This window comes from Pongo pygmaeus, chromosome 8 (genome assembly GCF_028885625.2).
Source record: "Pongo pygmaeus isolate AG05252 chromosome 8, NHGRI_mPonPyg2-v2.0_pri, whole genome shotgun sequence".
Taxonomy (NCBI): Eukaryota; Metazoa; Chordata; class Mammalia; order Primates; family Hominidae; genus Pongo; species Pongo pygmaeus.
In genome coordinates, this window is record NC_072381.2 from 6,551,934 (window position 1) to 6,569,298 (window position 17,365).

At 42.4% G+C, this 17,365-nt stretch overlaps 1 protein-coding gene across 4 annotated transcripts in view; it reads right to left on the reverse strand.

The window, feature by feature from the left end:
* The window catches only part of PRKCQ (protein kinase C theta), a 159,369-nt gene that overhangs the window by 27,034 nt on the left and 114,970 nt on the right, over nucleotides 1–17,365 (reverse strand). For all 4 annotated transcript variants that reach the window (XM_054503404.1, XM_054503406.2, XM_054503405.2 and 1 more), the window contains 2 exons: nucleotides 15,750–15,812; nucleotides 9,997–10,135 (listed from right to left, as the gene is read on the reverse strand). In XM_054503404.1, the coding sequence (XP_054359379.1) occupies nucleotides 9,997–10,135; nucleotides 15,750–15,812 (202 nt within the window). The remainder of the gene's footprint in view (nucleotides 1–9,996; nucleotides 10,136–15,749; nucleotides 15,813–17,365) is intronic.

Below are 17,365 nucleotides of genomic sequence, written 5' to 3' on the forward strand. Positions count from 1 at the left end.
AGGGCAGGTAGCACTTAATTTTTTTTTTTTTTTTTGAGTCAGAGTCTCACTGTGTCTCACGCTGGAGTGCAGTGGCACGATCTCGGCTCACTGCAACCTCCGCCTCCCGGGTTCAAGCAATTCCCCTGCCTCAGCCTCCTGAGTAGCTGGGATTACAGGTACGTGCCACCACATCCAGCTAATTTTTGGTATTTTAGTAGAGACAGGGTTTCACCAAGTTGGCCAGGATGGTCTCGATCTCCTGACCTCGTGATCTGCCTGCCTCGGCCTCCCAAAGTGCTGGGATTACAGGCGTGAGCCACTATGCCCGGCCGCACTTAAATTTTTTTTTTTAATTCTTTATTTGCAGGTAGCACTTTAATGTGGTAGCACATGTTCTTAGGGACCCACATTCAGGACTGTGACTGACACCCAGCTGAGAATGGGGACTCCTTGAGGATACTGAAGCCAGACAGGGGCAGGTCTGCACAGCACAGAGGAGAATCTGGAGACCTGGCTGAGCAGTGGCCTCCGGGGTTGCATGTACCCAGGGGTGGCCCAGACCATCCCAGACACGACAAGAAAATTTGAACTTGCATGTGTAATACATCCATTAAAAAACAATTTAAAATGAGGAAGAATTGAGGCTTTATGACTATTTACCATCTAGAGTGACATGGGTACCCTCATTGAGAAACTTAAACAGGAAGTGAGGAATCCTAAGTGAGGAATCCTGTGGGGAGGAGGGAAGCTGCATCTCAGGGGGAGCTCGGCAGTGACTTGGCTTATCCATTTATTTTCCATGCATCATAAGTTGTGCTACCGTTTTGGGTTCTGATTTTTTCTTTTTTTGAGAGAGAAAGTCTTGCTCTGTTGCCCAGGCTGGAATGCGGTGGCACAATCTCGGCTCACTGCAACCTCCACCTCGCAGGTTCTCATGCCTCAGCCTCCTGAATAGATGAGATTACAGGCGCCTGCCACCACAACAGGCTAATTTTTGTATTTTGATTAGAGACGGGATTTCGCCATGTCGTCCAGGCTGGTCTCAAACTCCTGACCTCAGGTGATCCACCCGCCTTGGCCTCCCAAAGTGCTGGGATTAGAGGTGCCTACCACCACACCTGGCTAATTTTCGTATTTTTAGTAGAGATGGGGTTTTGCCATCTTGCCCAGGCTGATCTTGAACTCCTGGGCTCAAGTGATCCGCCCACCTCAGCCTCTCAAAGTGCTGGGATTACAGGTGTGAGCCATCATGCTCGGCCTGAGTGTTGCTTTAACTAAATAAATTTTTACAAAATGACAAGGCCTTATGAAGTTATCTGCAAAGAGGCTTGGGCTGAAGGTAACACTGCAATAGCAATGCAAACATAACATTTGGATGAAGATAATTCTGCACTAAAATAAATCTTTCTTAAGCAGAACATGAGAAAATGGCAACGCTGATGTTTTTATTTCTCCCAGGGCAAGCTCTCTGTCAGCCATATATGATGAAGCTAAAAACAATGATGTTTTAGTCAACAGAAGATTGGTTAAAAAATGGAATATATTAAAAACACTGCTTTTAATTATGGACTTATATCTACTATTGTCAGTGACATCCTTGCCTTAGTGCATATTGTAAAGTCTGTTAATAATTATACCTTTGGGAAGTATCTTTTCCAGCTATGACAACTATTAAAACCCAGAATTGAAATAAACAAATCAGACCTTTCCATCCTAGAGTCCTAAAGTGTGAAACCAAGTTGTTTTTTTTTTTTTTGAGATGGAGTCTTGCTCTCTTGCCCAGGCTGCAGTGCAATGGCTCTGTCTTGGCTCAACACATCCTCCACCTCTCGGGTTCAAATGATTCTCCTGTCTCAGCCTCCTGAGTAGCTGGGATTACAGGCGCCCACCATCATGCCCAGGTATTTTTTTGTTTTTGTATTTTTAGTAGAGATGGGGTTTCAACATGTTGGCCAGGCTGGTATCGAACTCCTGACCTCGTGATCCACTCGTCTCAGCCTCCGAAAATGCTGGGATTACAGGTGTGAGCCACACTGTACCTGGCCGAAACCAAGATTGTGTAAAAGCCATTTAATCTCATTATTTTGATGAAGCATAGATATTTTTGTAGTATTAATAAATATAGTTCTGCAGACACTGCTGCTGGTACCCAGGCAAACAGGGTCTGAAGTGGATCTCTAGCAAACTCCAACAGACCTGCGCTGAAGGTCCTGTCTGTTAGAAGGAAAACTAACAAACAGAAAGGACATCCACACCAAAAACCCATCTGTACATCACCATCATCAAAGACCAAAAGTAGATAAAACCACAAAGATGGGGGAAAAACAGAGCAGAAAAACTGGAAACTCTAAAAAGCAGAGTACCTCTCCTCCTCCAAAGGAACGCAGTTCCTCACCAGCAACGGAACAAAGCTGGACGGAGAATGACTTTGACGAGTTGAGAGAAGAAGGCTTCAGATGATCAAACTACTCCGAGCTACAGGAGGAAATTCAAACCAAAGGCAAAGAAGTTGAAAACTTTCAAAAAAAATATAGATGAATGTATAACTAGAATAACCAATACAGAGAAGTGCTTAAAGGAGCTGATGGAGCTGAAAGCCAAGGCTCGAGAACTATGTGAAGAATGCAGAAGCCTCAGGAGCCCATGCGATCAACTGGAAGAAAGGGTATCAGTGACGGAAAATGAAATGAAGCAAGAAGGGAAGTTTAGAGAAAAAAGAATAAAAAGAAACGAACATAGCCTCCAAGAAATATGGGACTATGTGAAAAGACCAAATCTGCATCTGATTGGTGCACCTGAAAGTGACGTGGAGAATGGAACCAAGTTGGAAAACACTCTGCAGGATATTATCCAGGAGAACTTCCCCAATCTAGCAAGGCAGGACAACATTCAGATTCAGGAAATACAGAGAACGCCAAAAAGATACCCCTCGAGAAGAGCAACTCCAAGACACGTAATTGTCAGATTCACCAAAGTTGAAATGAAGGAAAAAATGTTAAGGGCAGCCAGAGAGAAAGGTCGGGTTGCCAACAAAGGGAAGCCCATCAGACTAACAAACAGTGGATCTCTCGGCAGAAACTCTACAAGCCAGAAGAGAGTGGGGGCCAATATTCAACATTCTTAAAGAAAAGAACGTTCAACCCAGAATTTCATATCCAGCCAAACTAAGCTTCATAAGTGAAGGAGAAATAAAATACTTTACAGACAAGCAAATGCTGAGAGATTTTGTCACCACCAGGCCTGCCCTAAAAGAGCTCCTGAAGGAAGCACTAAACATGGAAAGGAACAACCAGTACCAGCCGCTGCAAAATCATGCCAAATTGTAAGGACCATCGAGGCTAGGAAGACACTGCATCAACCAATGAGCAAAATAACCAGCTAACATCATAATGACAGGATCAAATTCACACATAACAATATTAACTTTAAATGTAAATGGACTAAATGCTCCAATTAAAAGACACAGACTGGCAAATTGGATAAAGAGTCAAGACCCATCAGTGTGCTGTATTCAGGAAACCCATCTCACGTGCAGAGACACACATAGGCTCAAAGTAAAAGGATGGAGGAAGATCTACCAAGCAAATGGAAAACAAAAAAAGGCAGGGGTTGCAATCCTAGTCTCTGATAAAACAGACTTTAAACCAACAAAGATCAAAAGAGACAAAGAAGGCCATTACATAATGGTAAAGGGATCAATTCAACAAGAAGAGCTAACTATCCTAAATATGTATGCACCCAATACAGGAGCACCAAGATTCAAAAAGCAAGTCCTGAGTGACCTACAAAGAGACTTAGACTTCCACACAATAATAATGGGAGACTTTCACACCCCACTGTCAACATTAGACAGATCAACGAGACAGAAAGTTAACAAGGATACCCGGGAATTGAACTCAGCTCTGCACCAAGCGGACCTAATAGACATCTACAGAACTGTCCACCCCAAATCAACAGAATATACATTTTTTTCAGAACCACACCACACCTATTCCAAAATTGACCACATACTTGGAAGTAAAGCTCTCCTCAGCAAATGTAAAAGATCAGAAATTATAACAAACTGTCTCTCAGACCACAGTGCAATCAAACTAGAACTCAGGATTAAGAAACTCACTCAGAACCACTCAACTACATGGAAACTGAACAACCTGCTCCTGAATGACTACTGGGTACATAATGAAATGAAGGCAGAAATAAAGATGTTCTTTGAAACCAACGAGAACAAAGACACAACATACCAGAATCTCTGGGACACATTCAAAGCAGTGTGTAGAGGGAAATTTATAGCACTAAATGCTCACAAGAGAAAGCAGGAAAGATCCAAAATTAACACCCTAACATCACAATTAAAAGAACTAGAAAAGCAAGAGCAAACACATTCAAAAGCTAGCAGAAGGTAAGAAATAACTAAAATCAGAGAAGAACTGAAGGAAATAGAGACACAAAAAACCCTTCAAAAAATTAATGAATCCAGGAGCTGGTTTTTTGAAAAGATCAACAAAATTGATAGACTGCTAGCAAGACTAATAAAGAAGAAAAGAGAAAAGAATCAAATAGATGCAATAAAAAATGATAAAGGGGATATCACCACCGATCCCACAGAAATACAAACTACCATCAGAGAATACTACAAACACCTCTACGCAAATAAACTAGCAAATCTAGAAGAAATGGATAAATTCGACACATACACTCTCCCAAGACTAAACCAGAAAGAAGTTGAATCTCTGAATAGACCAATAACAGGATCTGAAATTGTGGCAATAATCAATAGCTTACCAACCAAAAAGAGTCCAGGACCAGATGGATTCACAGCCGAATTCTACCAGAGGTACAAGGAGGAACTGGTACCATTCCTTCTGAAACTATTCAAATCAATAGAAAAAGAGGGAATCCTCCCTAACTCATTTTATGAGGCCAGCATCATCCTGATACCAAAGCTGGGCAGAGACACAAGCAAAAAAGAGAATTTTAGACCAATATCCTTGATGAACATTGATGCAAAAATCCTCAATAAAATACTGGCAAACCGAATCCAGCAGCACATCAAAAAGCTTATCCACCATGATCAAGTGGGCTTCATCCCTGGGATGCAAGGCTGGTTCAATATATGCAAATCAATAAATGTAATCCAGCATATAAACAGAACCAAAGTCAAAAACCACATGATTATCTCCATAGATGCAGAAAAGGCCTTTGACAAAATTCAACAACCCTTCATGCTAAAAACTCTCAATAAATTAGGTGTTGATGGGTCGTATCTCAAAATAATAAGAGCTATCTATGACAAACCCACAGCCAATATCATACTGAATGGGCAAAAACTGGAAGCATTCCCTTTGAAAACTGGCACAAGACAGGGATGCCCTCTCTCACCACTTCTATTAAACATAGTGTTGGAAGTTCTGGCCAGGGCAATCAGGCAAGAGAAGGAAATAAAGGGTATTCAATTAGGAAAAGAGGAAGTCAAATTGTCCCTGTTTGCAGATGACATGATAGTATATCTAGAAAACCCCATTGTCTCAGCCCAAAATCTCCTTAAGCTGATAAGCAACTTCAGCAAAGTCTCAGGATACAAAATCAATGTACAAAAATCACAAGCATTCTTATACACCAATAACAGACAAACAGAGAGCCAAATCATGAGTGAAATCCCATTCACAATTGTTTCAAAGAGAATAAAATACCTAGGAATCCAACTTACAAGGGATGTGAAGGACCTCTTCAAGGAGAACTACAAACCACTGCTCAATGAAATAAAAGAGGATACAAACAAATGGAAGAACATTCCATGCTCGTGGGTAGGAAGAATCAATATCGTGAAAATGGCCATACTGCCCAAGGTAATTTATAGATTCAATGTCATCCCCATCAAGCTACCAATGACTTTCTTCACAGAATTGGAAAAAATACTTTAAAGTTCACATGGAACCAAAAAAGAGCCCACATCACTAAATCAATCCTAAGCCAAAAGAACAAAGCTGGAGGCATCACGCTACCTGACTTCAAACTATACTACAAGGCTACAGTAACCAAAACAGCATGGTACTGGTACCAAAACAGAGATATAGATCAATGGAACAGAACAGAGCCCTCAAAAATAACGCCACATATCTATGACTATCTGATCTTTGACAAACCTGAGAAAAACAAGCAATGGGGAAAGGATTCGCTATTTAATAAATGGTGCTGGGAAAACTGGCTAGCCATATGTAGAAAGCTGAAACTGGATCCCTTCCTTACACCTTATACAAAAATTAATTCAAGATGGATTAAAGACTTAAACATTAGACCTAAAACCATTAAAACGCTAGAAGAAAACCTAGGCATTACCATTCAGGACATAGACATGGGCAAGAACTTCATGTCTAAAACACCAAAAGCAATGGCAGCAAAAGCCAAAATTGACAAATGGGATCTAATTAAACTCAAGAGCTTCTGCACAGCAAAAGAAACTACCATCAGAGTGAACAGGCAACCTACAAAATGGGAGAAAATTTTCGCAACCTACTCATCTGACAAAGGGCTAATATCCAGAATCTACAATGAACTCAAACAAATTTACAAGAAAAAAAAAACAACCCCATCAAAAAGTGGGCAAAGGATATGAACAGATACTTCTCAAAAGAAGACATTTATGCAGCCAAAAGACACATGAAAAAATGCTCATCGTCACTGGCCATCAGAGAAATGCAAATCAAAACCACAATGAGATACCATCTCACACCAGTTAGAATGGCAATTATTAAAAAGTCAGGAAACAACAGGTGCTGGAGAGGATATGGAGAAATAGGAACACTTTTACACTGTTGGTGGGACTGTAAACTAGTTCAACCCTTGTGGAAGTCAGTGTGGCCATTCCTCAGGGATCTAGAACTAGAAATACCATTTGACCCAGCCATCCCATTACTGGGTATATACCCAAAGGACTATAAATCATGCTGCTATAAAGACACATGCACACGTATGTTTATTGTGGCACTATTCACAATAGCAAAGACTTGGAACCAACCCAAATGTCCAACAATGATAGACTGGATTAAGAAAATGTGGCACATATACACCATGGAATACTATGCAGGCATAAAAAATGATGAGTTCATGTCCTTTGTAGGGACATGGATGAAATTGGAAATCATCATTCTCAGTAAACTATTGCAAGGACAAAAAACCAAACACTGCATGTTCTCACTCATAGATGGGAATTGAACAATGAGAACACATGGATACAGGAAGGGGAACATCACACTCTGGGGACTGTTGTGGGGTGGGGGGGAAGGGGGAGGGATAGCATTAAGAGATATACCTAATGCTAAATGACGAGTTAATGGGTGCAGCACACCAGCATGGCACATGTATACATATGTAACTAACCTGCACATTGTGCCTATGTACCCTAAAACTTAAAGTATAATAATAATAAAAAAATAAATATAATACAATTTAGTTATTTTAAACTATATATTATTGTTAGTGTAACCTGATTATATTCCTTTTTAGGCACTGATAACACACAGTCTATCTTAGCTGGTGACAATGTATATGATTCATATATAAATAGACAGATCTTGGGGATGCTTTTCTAACTGATCAAAAGGCATGAACATATGTAAAGAGCATGCCCTGGTGATGGATGATAAGGGAGGAAAGCAGATGGAAGGGTGTCACCAAGAGCCAGGCAAGAGATACTCATGTTCTGCACTAGGGTAATAGCAGTAAGGGTGGGAGGACCTGGAGATCTGGGGGGAGCTGGATCAAGGGGATTTGTTTGAGCTTGGAGAAGGAATCAAGGGAGAGTCTGAATTCAGTCACAAGTTTAGGGGAGTGAATGGACATGAGAGGGTCCAATTATACAAGGTCTTGGTGTTTGGGTGGATTTGAAGGGTAAGAAAGAAGGGGGAAATTTGTATAATTCCTAGTTTTCTGTCTAGAAGACTGGATGGATGACATGTAATTCATCGAGAAAAGGAAAGAGGGAAGTAGGGAGCAAGTTCAACAGAGAGAGTTTTGGACCTGCTGTCTTTGAAGGACTCATGCATTTACTTGGAGGTCTCAAGCAGGAAAGTGGACGTAGTGTCTGCAGCAGGAAGAAGTGCAGGTGGGCCATATTGACTCCACAGCGAAGACCACAGTCATCAATGAAGTTACTCATGGAGGATGTAGAGTAAGAAGAGAAGAGGACCAAACACTGAATCACGTGGAGACAAGCATATGTAAAAGACAAGAAGGGAGTGAGGCTGCAGAGAGAAGCAATCTGTGGAAGCCAGATTCTGCAAGAAGCAGATGGAAATCGGGAAGGAAGGTTTGCCATGGAAAAGAACCAGCACCCAACATCTGTAGACAGGAATACATCAGAGTAAGGCAGCCACACCAAGGTGTTGTAAGGTGAAGAGGAAAGAAATTGAGATGGCTCAGGTGAGGCTGAGGGAGTGACAAAGGAGACTGCTGCTGGGGATGGCAGTGAGGGTGGTCTGAGCAGAGTGCATGTGGGCATATTTCAGAATTGTTACGAAGGGGAATTCAGTAATTGAATCTCTCCTTTTACGTCCCCATCACTTGTGCTTTGATGAGCTTTGGTTTCACTTCAAAATGAAAATGGTTTATAGCATCAAAACCTGTACCTGTGCCAAACTGAATGAAACATAGATTTCTACGATCAGAAAGTTATTTAATCAATAAGCCTCACTCTGTGAGTTCAACAATGCCATGTAAGCTAAAAGACATCATTCCTCATGGAACAGAGGCCAAGGCTAAATTCAAATTACATATCACCCAACCACAGGGCAAAGCTACATAGTTCTAGGACTCAGATGACCACAACTCCTTTGGCAATGACAGGAACTTGCTGCTGAATCATTTTACCCAGGAAATCAGAGGTCTGCCAGAGTCTTTATCAAACAACCATCTCCAATCACACGTTTATTAGTTAGTTCATCCATTTACTCTTCTATAAGGTATCTATTAGCACCTTAATGTGCCAAGACCTGCACTAGGTCCTTAGATGTAAAAGTGAACAAAATCACACAAATCTACCCATGAGAGAAGATGGCAAAGCACCATGTTCACTTTGGATGGACATCAATTTCCTGGCTTTGACATTGTACTGCAGCTACGTGAGATGTGACCACTGGGGGAAACTGGATGAAGGGCACAGTCGGGAGATATTTCTGGACTATGTTTTGCAAATTCCTGTGAATCTACAATTATTTCAAAATGAAAATTTTTAAAAAGTGAATATGAAACTGTCCATGACTGCAGAGCAAACATCCAGTTATGCAGGGAGATTTGAAGATGAAAAAGCAACCAGGACAAGTGCTGTGCCATGGGAAAGACCAAGTGGGAGGGGTGTCACTAATCTCCCTGGGTGGGCAGCCAGGGAGGATTCTGCGAAAAGGGGAGAGGTGGTTTTATCTGAATTGATGGATGTCTTCTGTGCAAATGTCATTTCTCTGTGTGTTCAGAATGTGACAGCAACGTCTTCTTATTTTTTTTTAATGGGGGCAGGGTGAGTTTTAACTTTCACACTCTTTCTCATTTAATGCTCACAGTAACAATGACATCAGCATTATACCCATTTTACAGAAGAGGAAATGGAGGTCAGTGAGACTTTGGCAATCACTCTGTGCTTACATCAGTGGTGGCTTAGAAACTCAGTCCAGGTCTTCTGACCCCACAGTTTCACCACTTGACTTGGGTGGACACTTGCTTCCACCTGGCTCTTCACTAGCTGCTCCTTCTGGTAGGTCTGAGCAGAGTGAATATGTTTTAAGGCTGGGGGAAAGGAAATGCCAAACTCTGCAAGCCTTGGAGAGATGTGATTTGTAAAAGTAGCACTCCCCACAAAATAATAATAGAACCCACATGCACGGCGGCATTTAAGAGCTACTTAGGAAAACAGGTACAAATCTTGAACCAAGATACTTAAAACTTTCTGATTTTCAGGGGCAAAAGAAGCAATGGCATGTGGCCAGGGCATGCTGAGGTGGGAGCAGCCTGTCACTGCATTCCTACCTCTGGGGCGATGTAGTCGGGTGTCCCACAGAAGGTATTCGTCTTGGCATCTCCTAACATGTTCTCTTTGCACATTCCAAAATCCGCGATCTTGATATGTCCATCTTTGTCTAACAGGATGTTATCTAGCTTCAGGTCCCTGAAAAACAAAAGCGAAGCAAATCTCACATTAATAAATATAATTTGGTTAATATAAAATTCCATAGGAGGCGAGGGAGTTTGTCTCATTGCAGCCTGAGAGGGGCTCACGAGAGGCGCTTATGTTTCTATCCATTTGCACACCAAGTGGTGTGTAGACAAAGCGGATTCTGCAAGGGCACCCTGGCTGCTGTGGATTCTTTCTCTGATTTACCAAGGGGTGCAGCTCAGTATAAGGAGGACAGAGCACCCACACCCATTGGGGACCTTTGATCCCAGGACTTTCCTGAGGGTAATGATGAAGGAGGAAAACCTAAAAAATATACTTACTGTATGCCATTTTCTACATATTTGTGAATGAATTATACTGCACCTAATTCCAAGTCCAGTTTATGAAGGTTTTTCCTAACTAATACTGAACCCCTTGAGAACCAGAATCCATCCAACACCAGAATGTCATGCCAACAAATTTCTGTTTCCTTGGAGAACTAGTATCCTCTTGAAAGAACCCATTCCATTCTTAGGGAAATGTAACTGATAATATTTTTTAAAAAACAATTAACCGAACTTTGCTTCCCTGTGATGTCACCTATTGGTCCAAGGGGGCTTTCTATTGTTATCATGTGTGACACCCCAAATATTTGAAAAAAATGACATCAAGGTTTTTCTTCTCTCACCAAGATCAGGGACTTTGCTCCTCATGACGTGGTTTTCACACCCTTTTGACCTTGGACCACAGCTGCGTGAGATGTGGCCACTGGGAGAAACTGGATGAAGGGCAAACATTCTGTCCTCTACCTTCCAAATATCTTGAATTTGTCAGTTTTCTTCTTGAAACGTGGTGCTCAGAATGAAGCCAGAATCCTCCAGAGAGACAATCTAATTGGTATAGGTTATAGTGGCACCCAGAGCTCCATTACCATCCTCTTGCCTTTTGCCACAGCGGACTAAGATCCTGCACCATATTTTTCATAGTTTCATCACAATAATGCCCAATATTGAGTTTATTGTAAACTAAAACCTTCAGGTGTTTTTTTTCTTTCCTATATGAAGTGCCATTATCCCAGTTTCTTCTCATTCTGTACTTGTGAAATTGATTTTTTAAAGATAATTCAGATGCTTCCCTTGATGTCAGTTTCTTTTCTTTTTTCCGTGAGACGAGGTCTTTCCCTGTCACCCAGGCTGGAGTGCAGTGGCATGATGTCAGTTCACTGCAGCCTCAACCTCTTGAGCTCAAGCAATCCTCCTACCTCAGACTCTTGACCACGTGTGTGCCATCGCCGTGCCTGGATAATTTTTTACATTTTTTGTAGAGACAAGGTCTCACTATGTTGCCAAGGCTGGTCATGAACTCCTGACATTAAGTAATCCTTCTGCCTCAGACTCTCAAAATGCTGGGATTATAGGCGTGAGCCACTGCGCCTGGCCAGCTCTGAGGGATCTAGGTCAATATGGGAAAGGTTCTGAAAGGCTGCCATGTGAAGCCAGCCCTCCATGGGGGTGAGGAAGGAGTGCCAAGGAAGACCAGTGAGGACCCCTGGAGCCAGCTGGAGAGGGCAGAGAACCCAGAGGCCCAGGGTGTTCTGAGGCATGTCATGCTTACACCCTATGGGGCATCAGGACCCAGGGGAGAACTTCAGAGTCCACAGCCCACGCATGTCTCTGAAAGCTTTCATCTGTCAGAGGAGAAGCAGGCCATCATGGCATCAAGCAGAAGAGAACACCCAGGGGCACCCTTTCATTCCATCATGAGGTCAACGGAGGCAAAGCTTTTCTATTTGGAAGAGGTGGAGCGGGCATCACAGTTGGCTTCCCAATTCCAGCATTACAGCCAGCTGGCTCCACCTCGCCATTTCCCCTCTGGGAGCCTCCAAGACTCATCCAAGGAACAGGGACCATGACGCTTGCCTTGCTTGTCTCATGGGGTCTTGTGACGTCCAATGAGATAATCACGTGAAAGCATTGAAAGTGGCTTCAAACACATGGGTTGGGCCCAGTTTTATCATCAATAAAATATAATCTTAAGGTTCCTCTTAGTTCTAATACTCTAAGATTGGAAGTTCTAGATTCTTCTTTCCACATCTGCATAATTTCCAGCTCTGTGTTTTTACATTTCACCGAAACCAGGGCTTACAACATCTTTGAAGATGCTGTCGATTTTACAGTTCCTCTGGCAGATGGTGAGTGACTCCACCACACCTGCTTCTCCACATCTCATGCTTTTCGTCGACCAACAGCAGCCTTGCCCCTGAAGCTGGATGCACCTGTTGAATATTCATCCATTTTCCTATTGCTGTGCCTTTCCTGGAGTCACTTCTTCCATCTGCAAAGCCTCTTCCTCTCTAAAAAGTCTACCTTCACAGAAGAATTTTTGTTTGCCATCTCCCCTACTTAAGTCTGGTGATATATTTTTTTCCTTTCAGCACTTGCACTTTTAATTGGAATCACACTCACTTGGACATTTTTGGAATGTACAGCTTGTGTCTTTTCATCTGTTCATCCATTCATCATCCATCCATTCTACCTCTGAAGAAACCCCAGAAAGTGGCTTATCAGGTTTCTGGGGGTTGGGACTTCTCTATGTTTAGTACCCACTGCCATGCTTGACAAACACCTGCACATCCAGAGCACACATGGTCTGTGATACCAGCTGCATGGGTGGAATGGGGTCCCCAGAAGATATGTCCAGGTATGTTCATGTCCTAACCCCCAGAACCTTGTGGATGTGACCGTATTTGGAAAAAGGGTCTTTGCAGATGTAATTAAGTTAAAGATATCAAGGTGAGATTATCCTTGATTATGGAGGTGGGCCCTAAATCCATCAAGTGTTCTTAGAAAAGACAGATGGGGGCAAGAGAAGGCCATGGGAAGACAGAGGCAGAGACTGGGTGATGCAGCCACAAGCCAAGGAATGCCTGCAGCCACCGGAGGCTGGCAAAGCGAGGGCTTGGTGGGGGCATGGCCCTGACCACATCTTGCTTCCAAATGTCTAGCTTCCAGAATAAGCCACCAAATTTGGGGTAATTTCTTATGGCAGCCCTTCAAAACTAATGTATCAGTTTTGTGAACAAATTCAGAAAATCATTATCCTATGAGGTCAAAAGAAAGAAATGAATTGAATCCTTTTGTTAATTCAGTTGCCAAATTAAAAGTTTAGATAAGTCAAATTACACACAGTTGAATAATTTCTTAGCATTCAACTTATTATAAGGCAACTTATTTCTTATTATGCAGCAGGCCAGTCTTAAAGCCAACATACTTGTCTGGTGACCTATCCTCAGTTATAACTATTTGATGATGACTTTCAAGGGTCTCCTGCAACCTAATGACCACAAAAAATAAACTCAGTTTTTTTTCTTGTTGGTGCCTAAGAAGGCTTAAAGAACATAACTTCCATGCATGGGCAGGGTAAGACTCGAAAATGGGTACAATTGGTTGTGATAGTAAAGCTACTTAAGGACATCTATCGCTTTTTTTTTTTCTTGTTCTGAGTGTTAATAATTTACATGGTGACATGATAGAAAGAAGCTTTGTGACATAGGGAAATAAAATGCCCCAAGGCATGTGGGTTTAGGTTTCACAGGGTCCCTTCCAGTCTAAGATCTCTGTCTCTCTCTCTCTCTCTCCAGCCCTTCCTAATTTTTATTCCTACTTCCTTTTTTTTTTTTTTTTTACTTTTTAAATTTTTTGAGATGGACTGTTGTTCTGTTGCCCAGGCTGGAGTGCAGTGGCGTGATCTCGGCTCACTGCAACCTCCGCCTAACAGGTTCAAGTGATTCTCGTGCCTCAGCTTCCAAAGTAGCTGGGATTACAGGCACGGGCCACTACACCCAGCTAATTTTTGTATTTTTAGTAGAGACGGGATTTTGTCATGTTGGCCAGGCTGGTTTCCAACTCCTAACCCCAGGTGACCCGTCTGCCTTGGCCTCCCAAAGTGCTGGGATTTACAGGTGTGAGCCACTGTGCCCAGCCCCTTTCATTTATTTATCTCCCCATCCATCCATCACCATCCATCCATCCATCCCATCCATCTATCCAACCATCTGTTCAATTTACTCATCACCCATCCATCCATCCATCCATCCATCATCCATCCATCTGTTCATCCATTTGTCATCCATCATTTATCCATCCATCATTCACACCCATCCATCCATCCAACCATCTGTTCAACCATCCGTTGTCCATCCATCCATCCACACCCATCCATCATCCGTCCATCCATCTGTTCATCCATTCCTCATCCATCCATCATTTATCCATCCATCCATCCACGTACATCCATTCATCCATCCATCCAACATTCATCCATCTATCTAACCATCTGTTCATCCATCATTCATCTATCATTCATCCATCCATCCATCCACATCCATCCATTCATCCATCCATCCAACCATCTGTTCATCCATTCATCATTCATCCATCATTTGTCCATCCATTCAACCATCCACACCCATCCATCCATCCGTCCAAATAGCTGTTCATCTATTCATCCATCCATTCATCCAACCATCTGTTCACTCATCCATCATCCATCCATCCAAATATCTGTTCATCTATTCATCCATCCATTCATCCAACCATCTGTTCACTCATCCATCATCCATCCATCCATCTATCCATCCACCCCACACAATTTAGTCAGTGCCTAGGTACAGAAATATTTTAGATACATTGCAGGCCTTACACATATAAAGAAAAATTTTAAGAAATTCTGATAAGGGTTTTTACATAATATTCTGGTATTTCTCAATTTCCTGAAGATTAAAAAATATAAAACAGCTTCTTAATCTATGATTTTGTAGGTAGACCAAAAAAATTACATTCAAAGAGGCTGCTGAAGAATACTTATTCTTAACCCCCCCCAAACCTTTAGTTGTGTGACTCCAAATAGGGCAACCCTCACTTGACTGCACCCTCAGAAAATGGAGAGGTCCTTCCTTGTTAAGTGAATTCTACACTCTGTAAGCACCAAAGCTTCAATACTAATTATCTGGTCTCCAGCAGCTCAGCCATCCTCCTCACTAGATCCTTTCTTTTTTTTCCTTTCTATTTTTCCTCCTAATCTGCAGTGAGTTGGAAATCTGATAGTAAGCTTGTAAAGATTTTTATGTTAAATAAGCGCCAACTACATTTCGAGAAAAGAAGTGAGGAGATTGAGATACAATAGCGTCAATCTAAGAGCTTGGACAGAAGAACGTGAAATGATGTCATACAGCAGAGAAGGAGAAAATTCCATAAGCATTTCTAGGTGGCTCAAAGCAAAGACAAGCAAAATTAAGAGGTATGAAGGGACAAAAGAGAAAGAAACCATAAGATAAGAAAGAGAAAATAGGGCAGTGAAAACGGGAGAAGGAAGGTGAAAGAAGGAATTCAAGTGAGAACCAGCATAAAGGACAGAATGAGCTCAGCACTTTCCTGCTTTTGAGACTGGAATGTCTTCCTTGGTTGTAAGTCATCATCCGTGTAATCACTGTGGGCAGGAGACCTATGTGTGGAGCTTACTCCCACGAAATCACATGGGCTGTCTCGCAGCACTCGGTGCAATGATTAAATTAACTGAGCCAGGAAAGCCGGTATCTTAGCATTTGTTTCCACAAAGCAAAATTTACCTGTAGACTATTCCTTTGGAATGAAGGAACTGCAGACCAAGAATGATTTCAGCAGCATAAAACCTGGGGGAAGGAGAACCAAGGTTTAACATGAATGTCATGGAACAAAATAAAATCCCAAACGCAGACTGACCTTTTTCTGACATGCTGTGTATGGCTAAATGGCATACACACATAACTCTGTTTAATCCTAACAAGGAAGATGTTGTCCATTCGTTCTACACATAAGAAAGTGGAGGCTCAGACACCTCCAGCCTCAGTCATAACAGCATAAAACAGAGCTGGCATCTTAAGTGAGTCCTGCCTGTATCTAGTACTTGTTCTTATATTTTAAACAATAATGCTCACATTGTCATTTTTTTTGTTGTTTTTGCTATTGCTAATAAAACATACACAGACATTAAAAGTAATAGTATAGTCCAGGTATGGTGGCTCAAGCCTGTAATCCTAGCACTTTGGGAGGCCCAAGCAGGTGGATCACTTGAAGTCAGGAGTTCAAGACAAGCATGGGCAACATGGTGAAACACCGTCTCTAGTAAAAATACAAAAATTAGCAGGGCATGGTGTTGGGCGCCTGTAGCCCCATCTACTCAGGAAGCTGAGGCTTGATAATCACTTGAACCTGGGAGGCAGAGGTTGCAGTGAGCTGAGATCACACCACTGCACTCCAGCCTGGGCAACAGAGCAAGACTCTGACTCAAAAAAAAAAAAAAAAGTAATAGTATAGATAATAGGCAAATAATTTCTCCCTTTGTTCTAAACTCTGGTTGGCACCCATAGACCTGTATGCACCATTCTGAATAGAACTAGCTGGTTTATTTTCGTACTAAGAACCTTTAGCCTGGGCAACACTTACAGCCCATGAGGTGGAAAAGAGGATATTAGCAGATGCAAGATAAGTTACACTTCATCTTCAATGGTGACAAGGTTAAAGGAAATGAGTTTACTCCATCACTGGTGGGATTAAGGTCGGATATAAGAGACAGCTTCCTGGAAGGGAAGCTTGCTGGATCTTGTGGAAGAATGCAAAATTCTCCTTCCTGGAAGGCATTTAGGACAGGATGGATAGCGTGGGTCTGGGCTGGCTGGAGATGACAGTGGACTAAGTGAATCCTTTCTGGCATGAAAAACGCCCGATGATTTCTCTGCTGCAGAAATCCAGTAAAATTACCTCTGTGTGCATTGCTGAGGTTTCCCAGAGCAATGATCTCAGCAGAGTGCTACCCACTAGATGTGATAAACAGCCATTCCAGCCAGGGTTTTTAAGGAGCTGGCGGACCAAATCCATTTCTCAACCCACTTCAACCTAAACCACTCAAAGTGTTCATGCAGATGGGAGGGAGGGATTATTGAGCGCTGAGCAAAGGAAGCTAGCATGTACTCATCATCTTCCAAGGAGCCCAGTGGCACAGCTTTCTTTTACTTGCATGTCATGGGGAGCAAGAAGTGGGACCCAAGGGGAACAGCATGGGCAGGAGGGGTGGTGAGAGCTGTGGATGCAGGTGCAGTCCCACCAGGTACACACAGCCTGCCCCATCTCCATGTGTCTCAGGCTGCCTGGCACTAGGAAGGTGAAGCTTTGTTTTCAGATGGAGTAAGTGCCTCTTCCTGCTTCC